Source organism: Lotus japonicus, chromosome 4, assembly GCF_012489685.1.
Source record: "Lotus japonicus ecotype B-129 chromosome 4, LjGifu_v1.2".
NCBI classification, from domain to species: Eukaryota; Viridiplantae; Streptophyta; class Magnoliopsida; order Fabales; family Fabaceae; genus Lotus; species Lotus japonicus.
In genome coordinates, this window is record NC_080044.1 from 27,200,498 (window position 1) to 27,217,901 (window position 17,404).

Consider the following 17,404-nt stretch of genomic DNA (forward strand, 5'->3'; position numbering starts at 1 on the left):
ATCCTTTCTAATTTCCTTTTCTTATGTTGATGATTGTTACTTATATTCTTGAAATGGTAATGCCCATTTTATCTCATGAGACTTTTTTGCACTTTTTGCTTATTTGACTTAGATCGAATTTGAAGAAGCAAGAAAAGAATTGCTAGGTGAGCTTGAGAAAGGTGCTTCTCTAGATGAAATACGGAAGAAAATTGTCAAAGGGGAGGTACAAACTAAAGTTGCCAAGCAGTTGAAAACCAAAAAATACTTCCATGTTGAAAGAATACAAAGGAAAAAGAGAGATTGGACGGAGCTTATCAACAGAAATGTTGGGGAAAATATAGTTGAACAATTTGTAGATGTTCCAAAGACAATGACAGTGATTCAACGCTATGCCAAGGAAAAGGAAGAATATGATAAAGGTCTTATTTTGAATAGGGCAATTTACAAGCTTGCTGATAATGATCTTCTGGTGAGATGGTTTCATCAACTTGATCTTTTCTTCCCTTACATCTCTTTTTGATAGCAGGTCTTCTTTTGGTGATGATTCTAACTTAATAGTTTTTCATATCTTTAAGGTCCTCGTTACCAAAGATGCTGGTAACATTAAGGTTCACCTGGCTACAGACTCCAAATCACCTGTTACACTTCACTGGGCCTTATCAAGATCAACACCTGGAGAGTGGTTGGTGAGTGTATATTGTTAACCCTAGAAGTGTCAGGAAAGTTTGGACATTAAAATTGATGTTTCTGTTTCGTGCATTTCTCTGTCTGGTTTTTATTTATATGGAACACAATGAAAATATTAGGTGCCACCTGCAAGTGCTCTGCCCCCTGGATCTGTTATTATGGATAAGGCTGCTGAAACACCTTTTAATCCTGGTTCCCCGTCTCATCCTTCCTTTGAGGTTTCTGCAATATCAACCTGAAGTAGTATTTTTTATTCTCTTAGTCCTTTGAGATCTGATTTTAAAAAATCTAATGGTCTCAATATAATTTTCAGGTCCAGTCCTTAGATATAGAGGTCGATGGCGATACTTTTAAAGGAATAACTTTTGTCACTCTGTCAGATGGAAAATGGATAAAGAACAATGGATCAGATTTTTATGTTGAATTTAGTGAGAAGAAGAAGATACAAAAGGTTACTCTACTTAAATTTGTATTGATGATTCTTTGAATTATACATGATCTATGTCATCATGTTATTTAATTGACAAGAGTCATTGTCCATTTAAAGGCTTCTGGTGATGGCAAAGGTACAGCCAAGTTCTTGTTGGATAGAATAGCTGAAATGGAAAGTGAGGCACAAAAGTCCTTTATGCATCGGTGAGTAGTCCTGTAATTTTGTGGCAAAGCATGTGGCTTAAAGACTGTGTGTGTGTATGTGTGTTGTAAAAGATCAGCTGGCCAATACAAAGGGATGAATTGGTTAAAGGGTAACCACCTATTATTGTTGATATATGAGAGGCATGGCAACAATCTGGTCCATAAGTGCTATTTTCTTGGGGACATAGATACATAAGACAACATGTCTCCTGCTTGTTTAAATTAAATTTTATGTTCTATTTACTGGCACCTTTTATTCATTGCCTGCTTGCTGTGTGTTCATGAACATATTCTCTTGGATCTTTGGTAGCACACTAACCAGCTAGCCAATACATTACTTTTTTCAGTTCAATTCGAGTTTCATTTGTACATTGTTTTTTCAGATTTAACATTGCATCGGAATTGATGGATCAAGCCAAAAATGCTGGTCAATTGGGTCTTGCGGGCATTTTGGTTTGGATGAGATTTATGGCTACAAGGCAGCTTATATGGAACAAAAATTATAATGTGAAGCCACGGTAAACTTCCTATGATATGTTTACTATGACTTGGTTTATACACTTCTGGACATTAAAGATTGAAAATATAAATGATTAATCACAACATCTAACTTTCTGATTTAGATTTGGCTAATTTATTGTCTTTCTTTTGTGAACAAGATAATTCATTTGTTATATATTTCATGAATATGTCTTTCCGTCTGTGCTTGATCCTCTTTTATTTTTTATTGGTTACCAATTCGAACAGTGAGATAAGTCAAGCACAGGATAGGCTTACAGACTTGCTCCAGGATGCCTATACGAGTTATCCACAGTATAGAGAGCTTGTGAGGATGATCCTTTCTACTGTTGGTCGTGGAGGTGAAGGTGATGTGGGACAGCGGATTCGAGATGAAATCCTTGTTATCCAGGTTGATATGATTTTTTTGTGCTTTTCCTTAGTGTCTGCAAAATTTCTTCTTGTCTGCTTGCATTGAAATAAAGGTTTTTAAAAATAACACTGATCTGTTTTATTCATCATAAGAGGTTACAATATCAGAAAGGTCCTGCAATCAAGATTGAAAAAGGAATAAACTCTTAAGCATTTGCTAATAACCCCATTTATTTTAGGATTAGTCTAAACCCTTGATTCTTGGGGTTTTCCTACGGAATCCAACATGCATTAATATTAAATTACATGGAAAATATTTGCTTGACTTGCAGAGAAAGAATGAATGCAAGGGAGGAATGATGGAGGAATGGCACCAGAAGTTACACAATAATACTAGTCCTGATGATGTTGTAATTTGTCAGGTAATGTAGTTTTTTATCCTTTTGTAATTCCTAATGGTTTCCCTCATCATCTTCACATGTGATATTTTTGTAAAAATCTCTCCAGGCACTGATTGATTATATAAATAATGACTTTGATATTGGAGTTTACTGGAAAACATTGAATGACAATGGAATAACAAAAGAACGTCTTTTGAGCTATGACCGTGCCATCCACTCTGAACCAAATTTTAGGAGGGATCAGAAGGAAGGTCTTTTGCGAGATCTGGGAAACTACATGAGGACACTGAAGGTTGGATTCATATATGTGGCCTTATCTGTTTTCTTTCTTATTCATTTGTCTTCTTTTTCAGCTAGTGATTGCACATTTTATGAAAATGCTCTTGTTTTCTATTTAAAATTTTGCTGTTTTTGATATGATACTTGTTAGTGGGAAATGTCTTGCGGGTGTTGGTGGTTGTTGTCAATATGGTTCTTATTATCGTTCTAATATGGGTGCATATACATTGGAATATGATAATTTTAGAAATGTTTAAGTGTACACCGGACGGCATAAAGGTCAACAAATTGTAGCTTAGTTTGTTTCAGATATGGTTTGTTGTTGCCAGTGATAACCCGCAAGGTGGAAGGGGCAAGGTTTCTAGGGTTTCCTATCTTGCATTCTATAGAAACCCATTACTGCCATGGATTATTTGATGAGTTTTCATCTTCCAGACCCTCTTTTGGTGGTCTTATAAGAAAAAATTGTTCAACCGGTGTTTCCCATCCTAGTGCCATTGACATATTTGGCCACCTTGTTGATTATACTTTGTGACGAGTTTGGTTTGATTTTATCAAATGCAGGCAGTTCATTCAGGTGCAGATCTTGAATCTGCAATTACAAATTGTTTAGGCTACAAATCTGAGGTAATAATATAAGACTTGTATTGCCCAGGGCACCATATTGTTCTTATATTTTGAGAGATCTTCATGGTATGAATCTATACTTTGTTATCCAGGGTCAGGGCTTCATGGTGGGGGTGCAGATAAATCCAGTGTCTGGTTTGCCATCTGGTTTTCCTGTAATGTTATCTAACTTTTTATTAATTTATTTATGATGCACTGATACTGTTATACCTCCTGCGTGATAACAATCATTTGTTTGATCTGTCTGTCTCAAGCAGCAATTAGTTCAGTTTGTGATGGAACACGTTGAAGTTAAATATGTTGAACCACTTCTTGAGGTATACACTGCTTTAATATAACCAATAATAATTTTTGTTTGCATTGATACTATCGAATTTAGGCAGGGGGAGAAGATAGAGTACACTAATTACTGATGTGATGTGATATGAAATACATAGTGCGAACTCCTATTTTTAAAATCCCACATTGACTAAACACATGACCAAAATAGCTCCTATAAAGGTTTTAGCAATTCTCACCTTACGAGTTAGCTTTTAGGGTGGAGTTACGAGGAGTCCAAATTTTAAGTATCCGAGCCTATCCCTACATTTGATATTCAACTTGAAATTCCACCTTCAATACGGGGACCTTAGCTGGTGTGAAAACAGTCCTCAGAAAATGTTTTTGCGATCCTTAGCTTACGAACTAGCTTTTGGGGTTAGGGTAGGCTGAGTCCAAATTTTAAGACCAATTTATTTAAACTAATACTAGACTCATAATTATCTTAGTTAAGTAAGGCAAACAATATGATCAAATTGCTTATAAATAGTTACATTAGGAAATACATGATACTTGCTGTAAATAGTTCGTTTATTCTGTAAAATGGGGATTCAACTATTATGATGTAAATATAAATTTAGAGACTAATTCTTGTTGGTCCAAGCGACGAAGAGCTTGATTTTTTAAGCCAAGGTCTCGGCTCTCGGGTTTAAATCTTGTAAATTGAAAATCAGCTGTTGGAAGCTTTGCTCTTTTAAATGAGTCTAGTCTCTGGTCAGCTTGACTCGGATTAGTAGGGGTACTATGTGGTTTCTTGATACTGATGGTCTTGGACAAAAAGAACAATAATTGGAGCTAATATCTCAAGGTCAATCTTCAAGTTGGTATCAGAAACCCACGTTTTGTAGGCTTGAAGGGGGAAAAGCCTAGCCTGTTCGTGGTTTCGCCGCTGTCCACCCTTAGGGGAATAAAAGAAAACAAACAACCCGTCTAATCATTCGAACCTAACACCTCAAATTGCCAAAGTGAAGGCCCCAATTTGTTTGGAAAATGGAACTGTCTTATATGTCACCCCCCTGATCTGCATCGATTTTTCAGGAACTTTTAAGTGGAAGCGTGACATGATAAGTCCCAAACAATAGTACCAATCTAATACCATTGTGTAAATATAGGGGGAAGAAGGGAAAGAAAGAATAGGATAATGAATGCTCCCTCCGTACCCATTTATAAGAACCAAATGAAGGGTGTAGCTTGGTCCTTTTTATAAGAACCAATTCAAATTTCAAGATGCATTAATTATTTTTTGGCAACAATACCCTCATTTAATAGAGGTTTCTCTTTCTTTCCACTATGCAACTCATTAATGATAAATATAAATTAAAAAAAAATAAGTTAGGGTAGTTTTGGAAAGTTGAGATAAATTTGAACAAATTTAATACTACCAACCACTTTCTTATAAATATGAACGGAGGGAGTAATTTAAAATTGATATTTATTTGATCTGATAGAAATCCTACCTTCTAGCACCTATTTATATTACCTAATCCTGATCAAATAAAGAAATGAATCATATAATACGATAAAATATGGATATTTCTCTTGAGAGATGAGATATTTTGAAGTATGCAAACGGGGCATGGTAAAGATATTATGAGACGTTTTCATATCAGTTTTCATGCCCTGGACTTTTCCATACTGATACATATGTATATTTCTTTGCTATAGGGTTTGCTAGAGGCTCGTCAGGAACTCCGACCATCACTCAATAAGTCTCAAAGTCGTCTGAAAGATCTTTTATTTTTGGATGTTGCTCTGGATTCCACAGTTAGAACAGCAGTGGAAAGGGGATATGAAGAATTAAACAATGCAGGGCCTGAGGTGATTCCCTGTTTTTGAGGGACTAATTGTTCTCATATGTTGTTTAGTGAATATATTTTGTTTATACATATATATTTATTATTTTAAATCAGTTTTTAATAGAACTTAAAATGTGGAAAGATATCAAGTCTGATACGTTGATGTATGGATTATGCAGAAAATAATGTACTTTATCTTCTTGGTTCTTGAAAATCTTGCACTTTCATCGGACAATAATGAAGATCTTATCTACTGTTTGAAGGTACTGTGATATGCCCATTTTATTTCATACTCATTAGCCATGTTATTATTTTAAGATGCAGAGTCAGGCTTATACAGGCCTATCTTGTGGTCTGTCAACTGAAAAACAGACTAACTTAAATTTTAATTGGCAGTGGTGAATTAGTATTCAGGTTATTAGTTTAAAGATTTTAATCCATGATATGTAGCAAGGTAGTTTGTGAACACTGTTATGGCTTTTGTTATTATTTACTGCTTCTGGGTCAGTTACACTGTGTATGGTGATTTATTTTATAATGTATTAACAAAGTAGATCGTTCTTTCACCTTGACCAAGAATCTATAAAGACTTATTAGACATTAATTTGAGATCACTTTATGCAAAATTGAGCACCTTAAAACTGATTACAAATGCTGTTACAACATGAGTGCTAATTGGAAGTGATGTCTAATCCTCTAAGGTGTTTTATACAGATGTTCTATTTGTGTAGGCAAAGGAAAACGTCCACCATAATTTAATAATTCTCTTTGTTCTTTTGAAGGGATGGGAAATTGCCTTAAGCATGTGCAAGAGTAAAGACACTCATTGGGCATTGTATGCAAAATCAGTCCTTGACAGAACACGCCTTGCACTCGCAACCAAGTCAGAGGAATACCATAATATTCTGCAACCATCAGCAGAATACCTTGGATCACTACTTGGTGTGGAAACATGGGCTGTATGTCTTCTTCAGTTTTTTTGGTTTTCTATCTTCTATCTGTTCCCATTGTTTCTCTGCTGAAAATCTCATTGCAGGTGGAAATATTTACGGAAGAAATTATCCGTGCTGGATCTGCTGCTTCTTTGTCTGCACTTCTAAATCGACTTGATCCTGTACTCCGAAAGACAGCTAATCTTGGAAGGTTAAATTGATCATGCTTTTTGGACTAGAGTCCCTGAATCATCTTTTTTTTGGGTTGGAGCGTCATATTTTTCATTAGTCAGTTGATTGATAGTGACGGCCTTCTAATGCAATTCTAATTGTCTGGAACAGCTGGCAGGTTATTAGCCCTGTTGAAACGATTGGATATGTTGTGGTTGTGGATGAGTTGCTTTCTGTTCAAAACAAATCATATGAGAGGCCTACAATTTTGATAGCCAAGAGTGTGAGAGGAGAGGAAGAAATTCCAGATGGTGCAGTTGCTGTCCTGACACCAGATATGCCAGATGTCCTATCTCATGTTTCTGTTCGAGCAAGAAATAGCAAGGTATCATACTTAATTTACATGATGGCTCATGTTTCTGTTCGATCAAGAAATAGAAAGCTATCATACTTAATGTATAATGATGGACCAGAATATTTCATGTTCACTTAGGTGCTTGATCAGTAATGTGTCAACAACGTGCTCTTTATACTTAATTGTAATGACATTTTAGTATATGGGCCAAACTGTAAATTAACACACTTCGTCAACAATTATATGTGTTTGCTTCCCAGGAAAATGAGCATGAGAATATAGCATTCCCATGTTTAGTGTAATCTTTAAAGAAATATTCCTTTGTATTATTCATTCCCAGGCCTGGAAAGTTTACCAAGCACTTTTTTGGAAAGCAAGTTTACCAAGCACTTACTATCTTCCTTTCCCATCATGATGAATAAGTATCTTATATTCCCTGGGAATGGAAATTATTTTACCTATAACTTACCATTTTCACTTCTACTCTGCCACTTCTTTTTTTGTATTTTTATTTTTGAAATGATTAAATTTTAAAAAAGGTTCCCTTATACTTACCAAACAAGTTTATGACTTTACCCAGTAATGAGATCCCTGAATATAACGTTCCCAGTAATATTACGCCTGGGAATATGATTTTATAACTTGAAAAAATTACCCACTATATGTTGAAGTTATGCAGTTAATACAAATTTGGTTTCATACTTTAATTTTTAGTTGATTTTGAACTTGATTGTGATTAAATTCAACAGCCAACGAGTGAAATTCTAGGAAAAGAGAGATAATATTCAAAATTTCACCTGACCAATAACAATATTGTAATACTTGACGTGCTTGCACCATCCGATGATCTGTTATAGAATTCAATATTCATTAATAAACAAATCTATTTTAAAATAAATATCATATTGGTCTTGCATGCTTACTTTAGAGAAGTTGGATAAATTTTTATAAGAAAATAGTAGAAAATAGTAGATACTTTATGAAGTTAATGAAGAAATTTTATGTCTGATTGGAGCTCAAAAGTGCAAATCAGATTTTTATTAATATAAGTTTAATGAGCATGATAATTGATAAGATATTTATTGCTTATAAGATTTCCATATACATTTACTGTCAAATACTAAAGTTTCAAGTTTTTCAGGTGTGTTTTGCCACATGCTTTGACCCCAGTATCCTTGCTGACCTTGAATCAAAGAAGGGAAAGCTCTTGAGCTTGAAGCCTACATCTGCAGAAGTAGTTTATAGGTAATGTTTCTTCTTTAGCTTCAATTCTTAAAGTTGTTCTATTATTTTATACTTGACAAGAGAGCATGGCCGTGTACAAACATTTTTGGGCCCAAGACAAAAATGTTAAGGAGTTTCAATTTGTAATTCCTTATGCTATCTGTTTTTTTTTTCCAATCCTTATGCTACATGTTGGATTCTTTATGGCTTATGCTATTCTGTTTGGGTCATTTTTAACAAACAAAAATAAATTGGGCCTCTTTTTCTTTTGGGGGACCGTAGGCAGCTGCCTTTTTTGCCTAAGGAGCTCCACGGCCCTGAAAGAGAGGAACAATATCTTAATAATTAATTCAGTAGTACAATAGTATAAATTACATGTTATAGACTAATGTACACATCCATAAAAACAAGACTAAAATTTTATTAGCTTCCATTGTAGAATTATGGGAAACCAAATCTCTCTTAACTCAACTGAAAATAGCAAATGGGGCTTGCCCCACATTGTCACAAAAAAAAAAACTGAAAATAGCAAAAACTTCTGTACAATTAAGAAGAAATACAGAAAATAAAAATGCCTATATCATGAAATAATGGATTTAATCCTGTAATACAATTTTATTTACCCAGATCCCATTATATGAATATTAAATGCACTTTTCCTTAGACAATCACTTCACCCCTTCTGCACAACATTATTACCTTACAATGTTGTTCTTTATTCTGTGGAGTTTCTTACAGTGAGGTCAACGAGGGTGAGCTTATTGATGAAAAATCAAGTCACCTGAACGAAGTTGGTTCTGTGCCATCCATATCTTTGGTCAAAAAGCAGTTTAGTGGAAGATATGCTGTCTCATCTGAAGAATTCACTGGGGAAATGGTTAGATTCTTAGAATACATAATTTAAGCAGTTATAGTTGCTTTATGTCTTTCTACCCATCGTTTGGCCAAACACCAAATGTGTTAGTACATTGTTCTCATACTGTATTCCTTCAGCATAACTTGCGTAAGGCTGTGTTTTCCCAGGTTGGTGCTAAATCTCGTAATATCTCTTATTTAAAAGGAAAAGTACCTTCTTGGATTGGAATTCCTACCTCAGTTGCCCTACCATTTGGAGTTTTTGAGCATGTCCTTTCTGACAAATCAAATCAGGTTCTGCATGTTATCTCTTGTTTAGTTGTTTATTCTAGTTAGATTTCTGCCCACTAGTTAGACTTCTTTCATTGATGAAAATAGTGATTTATTAATACACGCTGTCACAGAAAGATTGGATTCCAGTTCTGACACTTGAATTGCTAATTTATTGTATTTGATCCAGGGAAGTTTTCAATTTGTAGAAAAAAGTAGTAGCTCTTCATTGGATTCTAAAGTTGAATTTGAACTTTAAGTTGCTAAATCCAATTATCGTAAATTTCGGGATAAGTGTAGTGACCCTCTTTTAATAATAACCTACTGTAAAATGGGCCCCCCTATTGTTCTGTAAGTTGCTTTTAGCCCATAGGATTCAATCTCAGATAGTGTGTGATGGCTTTCAGCTCATGTTTTCTTTTCATTGGATGTATCGTGTTGGTGTGAATATACTTGATAGCATGGCAAAAATTTCTGGCTGGTATGATTTTTCATCTATGGTGGGTTTATCTCAGTGTGCTGTGGTGCTGTTTTGTCTGCTAGGAATGTAGCCATGGGGGGGATTGCGTTGATCTTTTTTGGTGGGAGTGTATGATGTAGGTGGTTTTTTGGTAGGGTTGTTATCATCCTTGGGGTATGTGGTGCCTGGAATTTGTCTTGAGTTGTTGTTTTTACTAGGTTGGCTACTAGTTTCTGTAGCCTTGCTTTGTGGTGGGTGTTTTTGGTTCCAAGTGTTTTGGGGTGTCTATTCTGTTGGGATGTTCTTTTCCAAAACCACTTTGAGAGGTTGTGTTCTCAAGCCCAGTTTTTATTATAAGATCTCATTTTGCTGTCAAAAAAAATTGTGACATCTTTTACTTTATCTATTTTTCATTTACTTTATGTTCATCTTTCCTGTTGATTAATAAAATCTTGGACTACATATTAACAAACAGGTAGTGGCTGAGAAGGTTAATGTTTTGAAACGGAAGTTAACTGAGGGAGACTTCAGTGCCCTCAAGGATATTCGTGAAACAGTTTTACAGTTGAATGCGCCACCCCAGCTGGTATGTTGTCTTAGTTTTAGGCTGATCATTGACTTGATAGGAAAGCATATTCTTTCCTTTGATTATTACAGCTCTGGAATTGCAGAAAATATTGTATTGTCCTTTATTTGCTTTGTTACAAGATGGTAGTATGTATAGGGAAACAGGGTAGAAGCTGTACAATACTCTGCAGACAATCTCCTCTTAAATGGAGTCCGAAAAATTACAGGAATTTCCCAAAAATAGCAACTAATACATACTCCTTGCAGTACCTTGAGAACAGAATCAGAAGATTCTTCTGTTCCAAGTATTTGGAAGAGTTTGGTAACTGAACATAACAAATGTGTTGAGAAGTCCACATTGACTAGAGATATGGCCAAACAAGTGTTTATAAAAGTTAGGACAACCCTCACCTCTAAGCTAGCTTTTGGGGTAGACGCCTTACCCAAATTCTCAGATGATATCAAAGTTTATGCTAAATCCATTTATTTGAGGGCTTCCTTATATGGCCACCCTCAGACGATCATTCCTGCAAATTGAAAGCTCTAGATGCCCAGCCCTTAGTGTGAAGGTGTTTGTTGAGAAGTCTCACATTGACTAGAGATAGAGTCAAATAAGTGTTCATAAAGGGTAGAACAACACTCACCTTTAAGCTAGTTTTTTGGGTAGAGTTAGGTCTAACCCAAATTCTAAGAGAATGGAATAAAACAAATAAACAATAATGTTCTGTGTACTATGTTGGGCAACTCCAGAACAAAACAAGTTCATTAGAATATGACCATAAGTTTAATTACATATATAACCCCGCCCTATTTAATGTTTGCTTGAGTATAAAAAGTAGAACTCAACATAATATATATGATTTTGAGTCATAGAGATGAAACTAATGGATTAATTGTTTTCAGGTAGAGGAGTTGAAAACTAAGATGAAGAGTTCTGGAATGCCTTGGCCGGGTGATGAAGGCGAACAACGCTGGGAACAAGCATGGAAAGCTATAAAAAAGGTAAGACTTCTCTCTATTTAAAATTTATTGCATGAAGTAGGTTTTATGCTTGTTTCATTAAATTTTATATTTTGCTCCCAAAAGAAAGACTGTCCTTACATTTTCAACATGGCTTTGTAAAAATTTCATGAGGTGTTTTTATTCAATTATGAATATGCTGGCCCGTTTATCAATGTAGCAACTTGAAAAATAATATAAGTTCGTAGCAATGATTCTCTTGCCATTGATTCCTTGTTTCTAGTTAATTTTCTTAAACATTCCTCAGGTGTCGCACTAGGACATGCGAACAATGTACGATCAAAACAAATACGTACTTGAATGACTTGCGATTTTAATTTAATTAAACTATGAACTACAAATCACAAGCTTTAGTCCTAGAAAATGATAATGGAAAAAGGAAATAAAATCTGTCCTATTGAGTACATAATATCCTGGCGAACAAGAGAAGAATTACTTCCCCTCAAGCTGGTGAATGGATATTGATTGTTGAGATCCCGTATCAAATAGATATATGACCAAAATAGAGCTTATAAAGGATGGATAAACCCTCACCTCATGACCTAACTTTTGGGGTTAAATTAGGCCGAGTCTAAATTTTATGATATTATCTAGAATTTAAAGAGACGGCCACAATCCATGAATACCAATAGATCCACTATCCATTGATACACAGTTGAAAACTATGTTTCATTCCGTAATTCAGCCTCATTACTATGTACACCTTTCCAGCAGCTACAAATGCATTTTCTGACCATTGTACGCATTGCCGCGGCTGGCTGCCCCCATTTTAATGTTGTTTATATTTTTCTTATTTCATATTTCAGTTAAAGAAAATCTTTGTACTACATTGTAGTTTTGTGTAATCTTATTTTAGTGCTCATGAATCAATGTCATTGATTTTCTTGATTCACAAAAAGGTATGGGGCTCAAAGTGGAATGAAAGAGCATACTTCAGCACGAGAAAAGTTAAGCTTGATCATGATTATCTTTCCATGGCTGTCCTTGTGCAAGAAGTGGTAAATGCTGACTATGCTTTTGTAATCCACACAACTAATCCATCTTCCGGAGACTCCTCAGAAATATATACGGAGGTATAATTAATGACGTTATGTTCTTTTGCCTATGATACCGCTATTTGGGAACATATTCACCATTTGAAGAGACAGTGGAAAGAAGCAAAGACATATGTGATACTCTTTTAATATAGGTGGTAAAGGGACTTGGAGAAACACTAGTTGGAGCTTATCCTGGTCGTGCTTTGAGTTTTATCTGCAAAAAACATGATTTGGACTCCCCTCAGGTAAATTTGTTATATCAATTTTTTATTATTTTCATATTAGTATGTATGCTTAGAGATATCTTTTTATTTTATTTTATGTTAATGTTAAATATAAGAACATAATAGTGGGGATGTGTAAATACCTTACAGCAGTGTTGCATCTGTTCTTTGAATTTTTTTATTATTTTGCTAATGGTTTTGGGCTACTTTAGGTCTTGGGTTATCCTAGCAAACCTATCGGTCTGTATATTAGAAGGTCAATTATTTTTCGGTCGGATTCCAACGGTGAAGATCTAGAAGGTTATGCTGGTGCTGGCCTCTATGACAGGTAAGCTTTGATATCAAATTTGCAAGAGAAATGTTACCAACACTCACTTTGATACTCTCTTTCAACATTCTCTTATTGGTCAAATTTCATGTAGGGTCCACTAAATTATATGAGCCCCACTTCCAATTTAGTAGGACTGGTATGAATTTTAACCATTTAAAGAGTGTTGAAAAGAGTGTCCGTAGCACTCCTCAATTTTGAATGAGCATCTTTCAAGAACTAAAAGAATTTGGGGAGCCAATTTTGTCATCATGTTTTATTTTATCTTCTTGTAGTGGCTATTACTGTTTTCCCATTCAAATCAAAATGAAATTGAGGCAAAAATCATATAAAAAAACGCAGAAGTCATATTCCAAACAAATTGAAAACGGAATCTGTCTAGTATAACTTAACAATCGTATCTGTAAGGAACTACGGATATGACTGGGTTTATTATTGTATCTATGCGCATGTTACATGAGAAAAGGCTATCTTACTTTTTGGACTTTCTTTTTTCGTAACTTTGTAAATTGTAATCAACCCTTGGTGCAAACTAAAGGGTTTCTTCATTGGAGTGTCTGGTTTTGAATTTCTTTTCTTTTCTTTTTAATTAAGTCCACATTTCTGAAGCACGGTTTTGACTTGAATATTTGATGAGAGCTCTTGAAACTGAGAGTTAACAAGAAGTAATAATAGAATAAAACCTTGTTGAATGACAAGAAAGACATGAGGAATTTGGTGAATCTGTGTGTTTGAACTACAAAGCGGAGTTCATTATATATAATAGGTACCATAAAGGTACAATAAATATAAAATATCTTATTTCTCTTTTTTTTTTTTTCTCCATCGGAAAACTACAGAAAACAACACACTCTAAGCTATAAAATAAACGAGTCCCTCATAAGAAGCAATTCAAGCTCTGGTTGAGGTCTCTCAAGAAGCATGATCCCTGGCGAGTTCTGGTTCACTCCCATGCTGGCAAGGTAATCAGCCACCGCATGACAGGCTCTAGGAATCCATTCAACCTGCACCGTCAATCTTTGCTGCACCACTGAGCAATCTACTGAATTTCTGGGCAAAATCTGAGGCTGTGGTTCTCGGTTAAAGCGCTGACCAGGTCCAAACTGTCCACTTCATAAATCCTTTACTCCAAGCCATTTCGAGGCCTGCGCCTAAAGCCCTCGCTTCTGCAATGAAAGGGTTACCACCTGCTGCCTTGAGATAGAAACCTTGCTGCCACTGACCAGACGCATCACGCACCACACCTCCACCCCCCATCTCCTTCAACTCATGGCGAAAGCTTCCGTCCGTATTCAACTTGAGAGTCCCTGGTGACGGGGGAGACCAGTGCTCACTGCGGCGCCCTGCACCACCTTCCCACACCTCTGGTTGCAGTGTGCGCACGAAATCATCATACTCATGATTGATCCGCTTACAAACCTCCTCAACGGACCAGCGAGTGCTCTCAAAAATCATATTGTTGCGCCATTTCCACAACACCCACAGGCCTGCAATAAATAGCGGTCCATTGCTGCTCTTGGCTTGCATCTCCAACCATGCCTCAAAGTTTTGATGCCTGAAATTCCTCCATGAGAGAGCCCCAATCCGCATCCACACCTCCATTGAATGAGGGCAGTCGCGTAAACAATGCATCGAGTCCTCTACCGGCGCCGAACACCGAGCGCACGCCGGCGACCCTGTCAAATTGCAGCGAAACCGATAATCATTAACCTGCAGCGAACGGTGCCTCGCTACCCACAATAACAAGTGAATCTTCTCCGGAATACGACACTTCCAGAGCCACCTCCAATTTCCCGCACCCACACTTACTCTGTTTCTCTCATGAAGCCATGAATAAGCCTCTTTCACCAAGTATGTACCTCGACTACCAGGTCCCCAAATCCATTGATCCTCTTGCGCCGTGCTCAAAGTTGGTGTCACCCGGTTCAATCTAGACGCTATGTCAAAATCGCAGACCGTGTAGAGACCATTCAAGGACCACGCACCATGCTGAAGAATGTCACAGAGACGCAACTCTTTGTCAGTTATGTGGACAAACGGGATTTTCTCTGCAATCGCTCCCTCTCCAGAGCCACCTCCAGTTTCCCGCACCCGCACTTACTCTGTTTCTCTCATGAAGCCATGAATAAGCCTCTTTCACCAAGTATGTACCTCGACTACCAGGTCCCCAAATCCATTGATCCTCTTGCGCCGTGCTCAGAGTTGGTGTCACCCGGTTCAATCTTGACGCTATGTCAAAATCGCAGACCGTGTAGAGACCATTCAAGGACCACGCACCATGCTGAAGAATGTCACTCCACTCCAGTCGTCAAACCACAGCGAAGATCTTCCTTGTCCCAAACGGAATTCAAAACCTTCACGCAGCCTGTCTCTAGCCTTTAGCAATCCCCGCCAGACCTGAGAATCCTGCCTTCTAGGCACCACCCCCATCAGAGAATTCATGGACAAGTACTTTTGTCTCATGACCTGCACCCATAATTTTTGGGGGCTATGCAAAATACTCCAGATTGCTTTACCCAGTAAAGTTGTATTCGCATCTTTCACTGTTCAATCTTCTACCTTGTAACGGGAATCCAAGATACTTTCCCAGATCATTCACAAAAGGAATCAGAGCTCTCAACCCAATTTCTGTTCTAACCTCCGGCGCCACTCCTATAGAGGTGATTGCTTTTGATTTTTGGACATTGATACGAAGGACTGACCCTTCACACAAAAATTGTAATGCATCCACCAAGACCGTCACTTGAGCCACTGAAGCTTTGCAGAATAATAGAACATCACCTGCAAAGAAAAGATGAGAAATACCTGTGCCTCCTGCTGTGCGATGGAGAGGCTTCCACCTACCTGGCTCAACCAGATTTTGAATGTGAATGGATAGTCTTTCCATACAAAGCACAAAAAAATATGGAGACTTAGGGTCTCCCTGCCGGAGACCTCTTCCCGGCTTGAACGAAGGCAGTGGCGCTCCATTCCATAATAAGGAGATTTGGGATGAGGACACATAGCACATAATCAGATCAATGATGACAAGGGGAAACTCATAAAGTTCCAAAGTCTCCCGGAGGAAGGACCAAGAGATGCTGTCATAAGCTTTCTCCAAGTCTATTTTAAATGCTAGATTTCCTTTTCTTGCCATGGAACGATGCATTTGGTGGATGATCTCCTATGCCAGAAAAGCATTGTCCATGGTTCCCCGCCCTGGGAGAAAACTGTTTTGCATAGGCCCGACTATGTCATTAAGAAAAGGCCTAATTCTATTGACCAACAACTTCGTAATGAGCTTGTAGGTCACGTTACACAAGCTAATAGGGCGAAATTCCTTGATGGAGGTTGGATGATTAACTTTGGGGATAAGCACCACCAGGATCTCAAGGAGCCTCTCATCCACTTTCCCTGATTCAAAAGCTTCAGAGACCACCTTCCACACCGTGTCCCCTACCTGCTCCCAATACTGTTTGAAGAAGAAGGGTTGGAAGCCATCTGGACCTGGAGCTGTGAATGACTTCATAGACATGAGAGCTTGCCTCACCTCCTCCTTTGAAACCGGTTGGACCAATAAGAAACGAACCACCTCCTTTAGTTTTGGAACATTATCACCAGGAAAGGGTGTTTGGGAAGCCTCCTGATTTCCTGCGAATAAAGCCTGAAAGTAGCCTAGGGCCTCTTCCTGCAGCTTGGACGTATCCGAGCACCAAGATCCGTCACTAAGCTTAAGACGGTGAACTGAATTCCTTTTCCGTATAATGACTGCTTGTGTATTTGTTAATGTCCCCCAGTCGGACCCTGTTCTCTCTAGCTTTCTGGTACCATAACTATTCCTCCTGTTTCAGAATTTCCTTGTACTCCAGTTGTAAATCAGCCTCAAACATCACAATGTCAGACGTGAGTCTGTGATCAAGCTCACGTTGAACCCCCCTCAGCCTTGCTTCCACATGCCTTTTCCGCCGGAAAATATTGCCAAAGACTTGTTGATTGAAAGCACAAGCATCAACTCTCACCCTGCCAAGTTTGGGAAGTATATCGGCATCATCTCCCCTCCAAGCATTCTTCACAAGGGTTTCAAACTGAGGGTGCTCTGTCCAGGCCGGCACAAACCTGAACGGGTGCCTGTCCCCACACTGGATCATAATAGGATTGTGATCGGAGTGTACTCTATTGAGTACTTCTACAAAAGCCTTCGGGAATTCCACTCTCCAATCAATGTCCCCTAGTGCTCTGTCTAGCCGCTTTGACATAATGATCCTATTGTTCACTTTCCTTTGCCAAGTAAACCGGCTATCCACCACTCCAAGATCCATCAAGCGACAAGCATCAAGAACCTTTGCAAATTTTGCTGCTCTGCTTGGTAAGAAAGCTCCTCCTCGG

The 17,404-nt window shown here is 37.5% G+C and overlaps 1 protein-coding gene across 2 annotated transcripts in view; it reads left to right on the plus strand.

The window, feature by feature from the left end:
* The window catches only part of LOC130710731 (alpha-glucan water dikinase, chloroplastic), a 30,003-nt gene that overhangs the window by 3,693 nt on the left and 8,906 nt on the right, over positions 1 to 17,404 (plus strand). For both annotated transcript variants that reach the window (XM_057560081.1, XM_057560082.1), the window contains exons 9-33: positions 113 to 451; positions 558 to 668; positions 789 to 887; positions 983 to 1,120; positions 1,217 to 1,305; positions 1,689 to 1,823; positions 2,053 to 2,215; positions 2,508 to 2,597; positions 2,683 to 2,868; positions 3,420 to 3,482; positions 3,575 to 3,637; positions 3,740 to 3,799; positions 5,466 to 5,618; positions 5,776 to 5,859; positions 6,379 to 6,555; positions 6,633 to 6,739; positions 6,871 to 7,084; positions 8,196 to 8,299; positions 9,017 to 9,155; positions 9,302 to 9,427; positions 10,339 to 10,449; positions 11,334 to 11,432; positions 12,350 to 12,523; positions 12,640 to 12,732; positions 12,924 to 13,039. In XM_057560081.1, the coding sequence (XP_057416064.1) occupies positions 113 to 451; positions 558 to 668; positions 789 to 887; positions 983 to 1,120; positions 1,217 to 1,305; positions 1,689 to 1,823; positions 2,053 to 2,215; positions 2,508 to 2,597; positions 2,683 to 2,868; positions 3,420 to 3,482; positions 3,575 to 3,637; positions 3,740 to 3,799; positions 5,466 to 5,618; positions 5,776 to 5,859; positions 6,379 to 6,555; positions 6,633 to 6,739; positions 6,871 to 7,084; positions 8,196 to 8,299; positions 9,017 to 9,155; positions 9,302 to 9,427; positions 10,339 to 10,449; positions 11,334 to 11,432; positions 12,350 to 12,523; positions 12,640 to 12,732; positions 12,924 to 13,039 (3,233 nt within the window). The remainder of the gene's footprint in view (positions 1 to 112; positions 452 to 557; positions 669 to 788; positions 888 to 982; positions 1,121 to 1,216; positions 1,306 to 1,688; positions 1,824 to 2,052; positions 2,216 to 2,507; positions 2,598 to 2,682; positions 2,869 to 3,419; positions 3,483 to 3,574; positions 3,638 to 3,739; positions 3,800 to 5,465; positions 5,619 to 5,775; positions 5,860 to 6,378; positions 6,556 to 6,632; positions 6,740 to 6,870; positions 7,085 to 8,195; positions 8,300 to 9,016; positions 9,156 to 9,301; positions 9,428 to 10,338; positions 10,450 to 11,333; positions 11,433 to 12,349; positions 12,524 to 12,639; positions 12,733 to 12,923; positions 13,040 to 17,404) is intronic.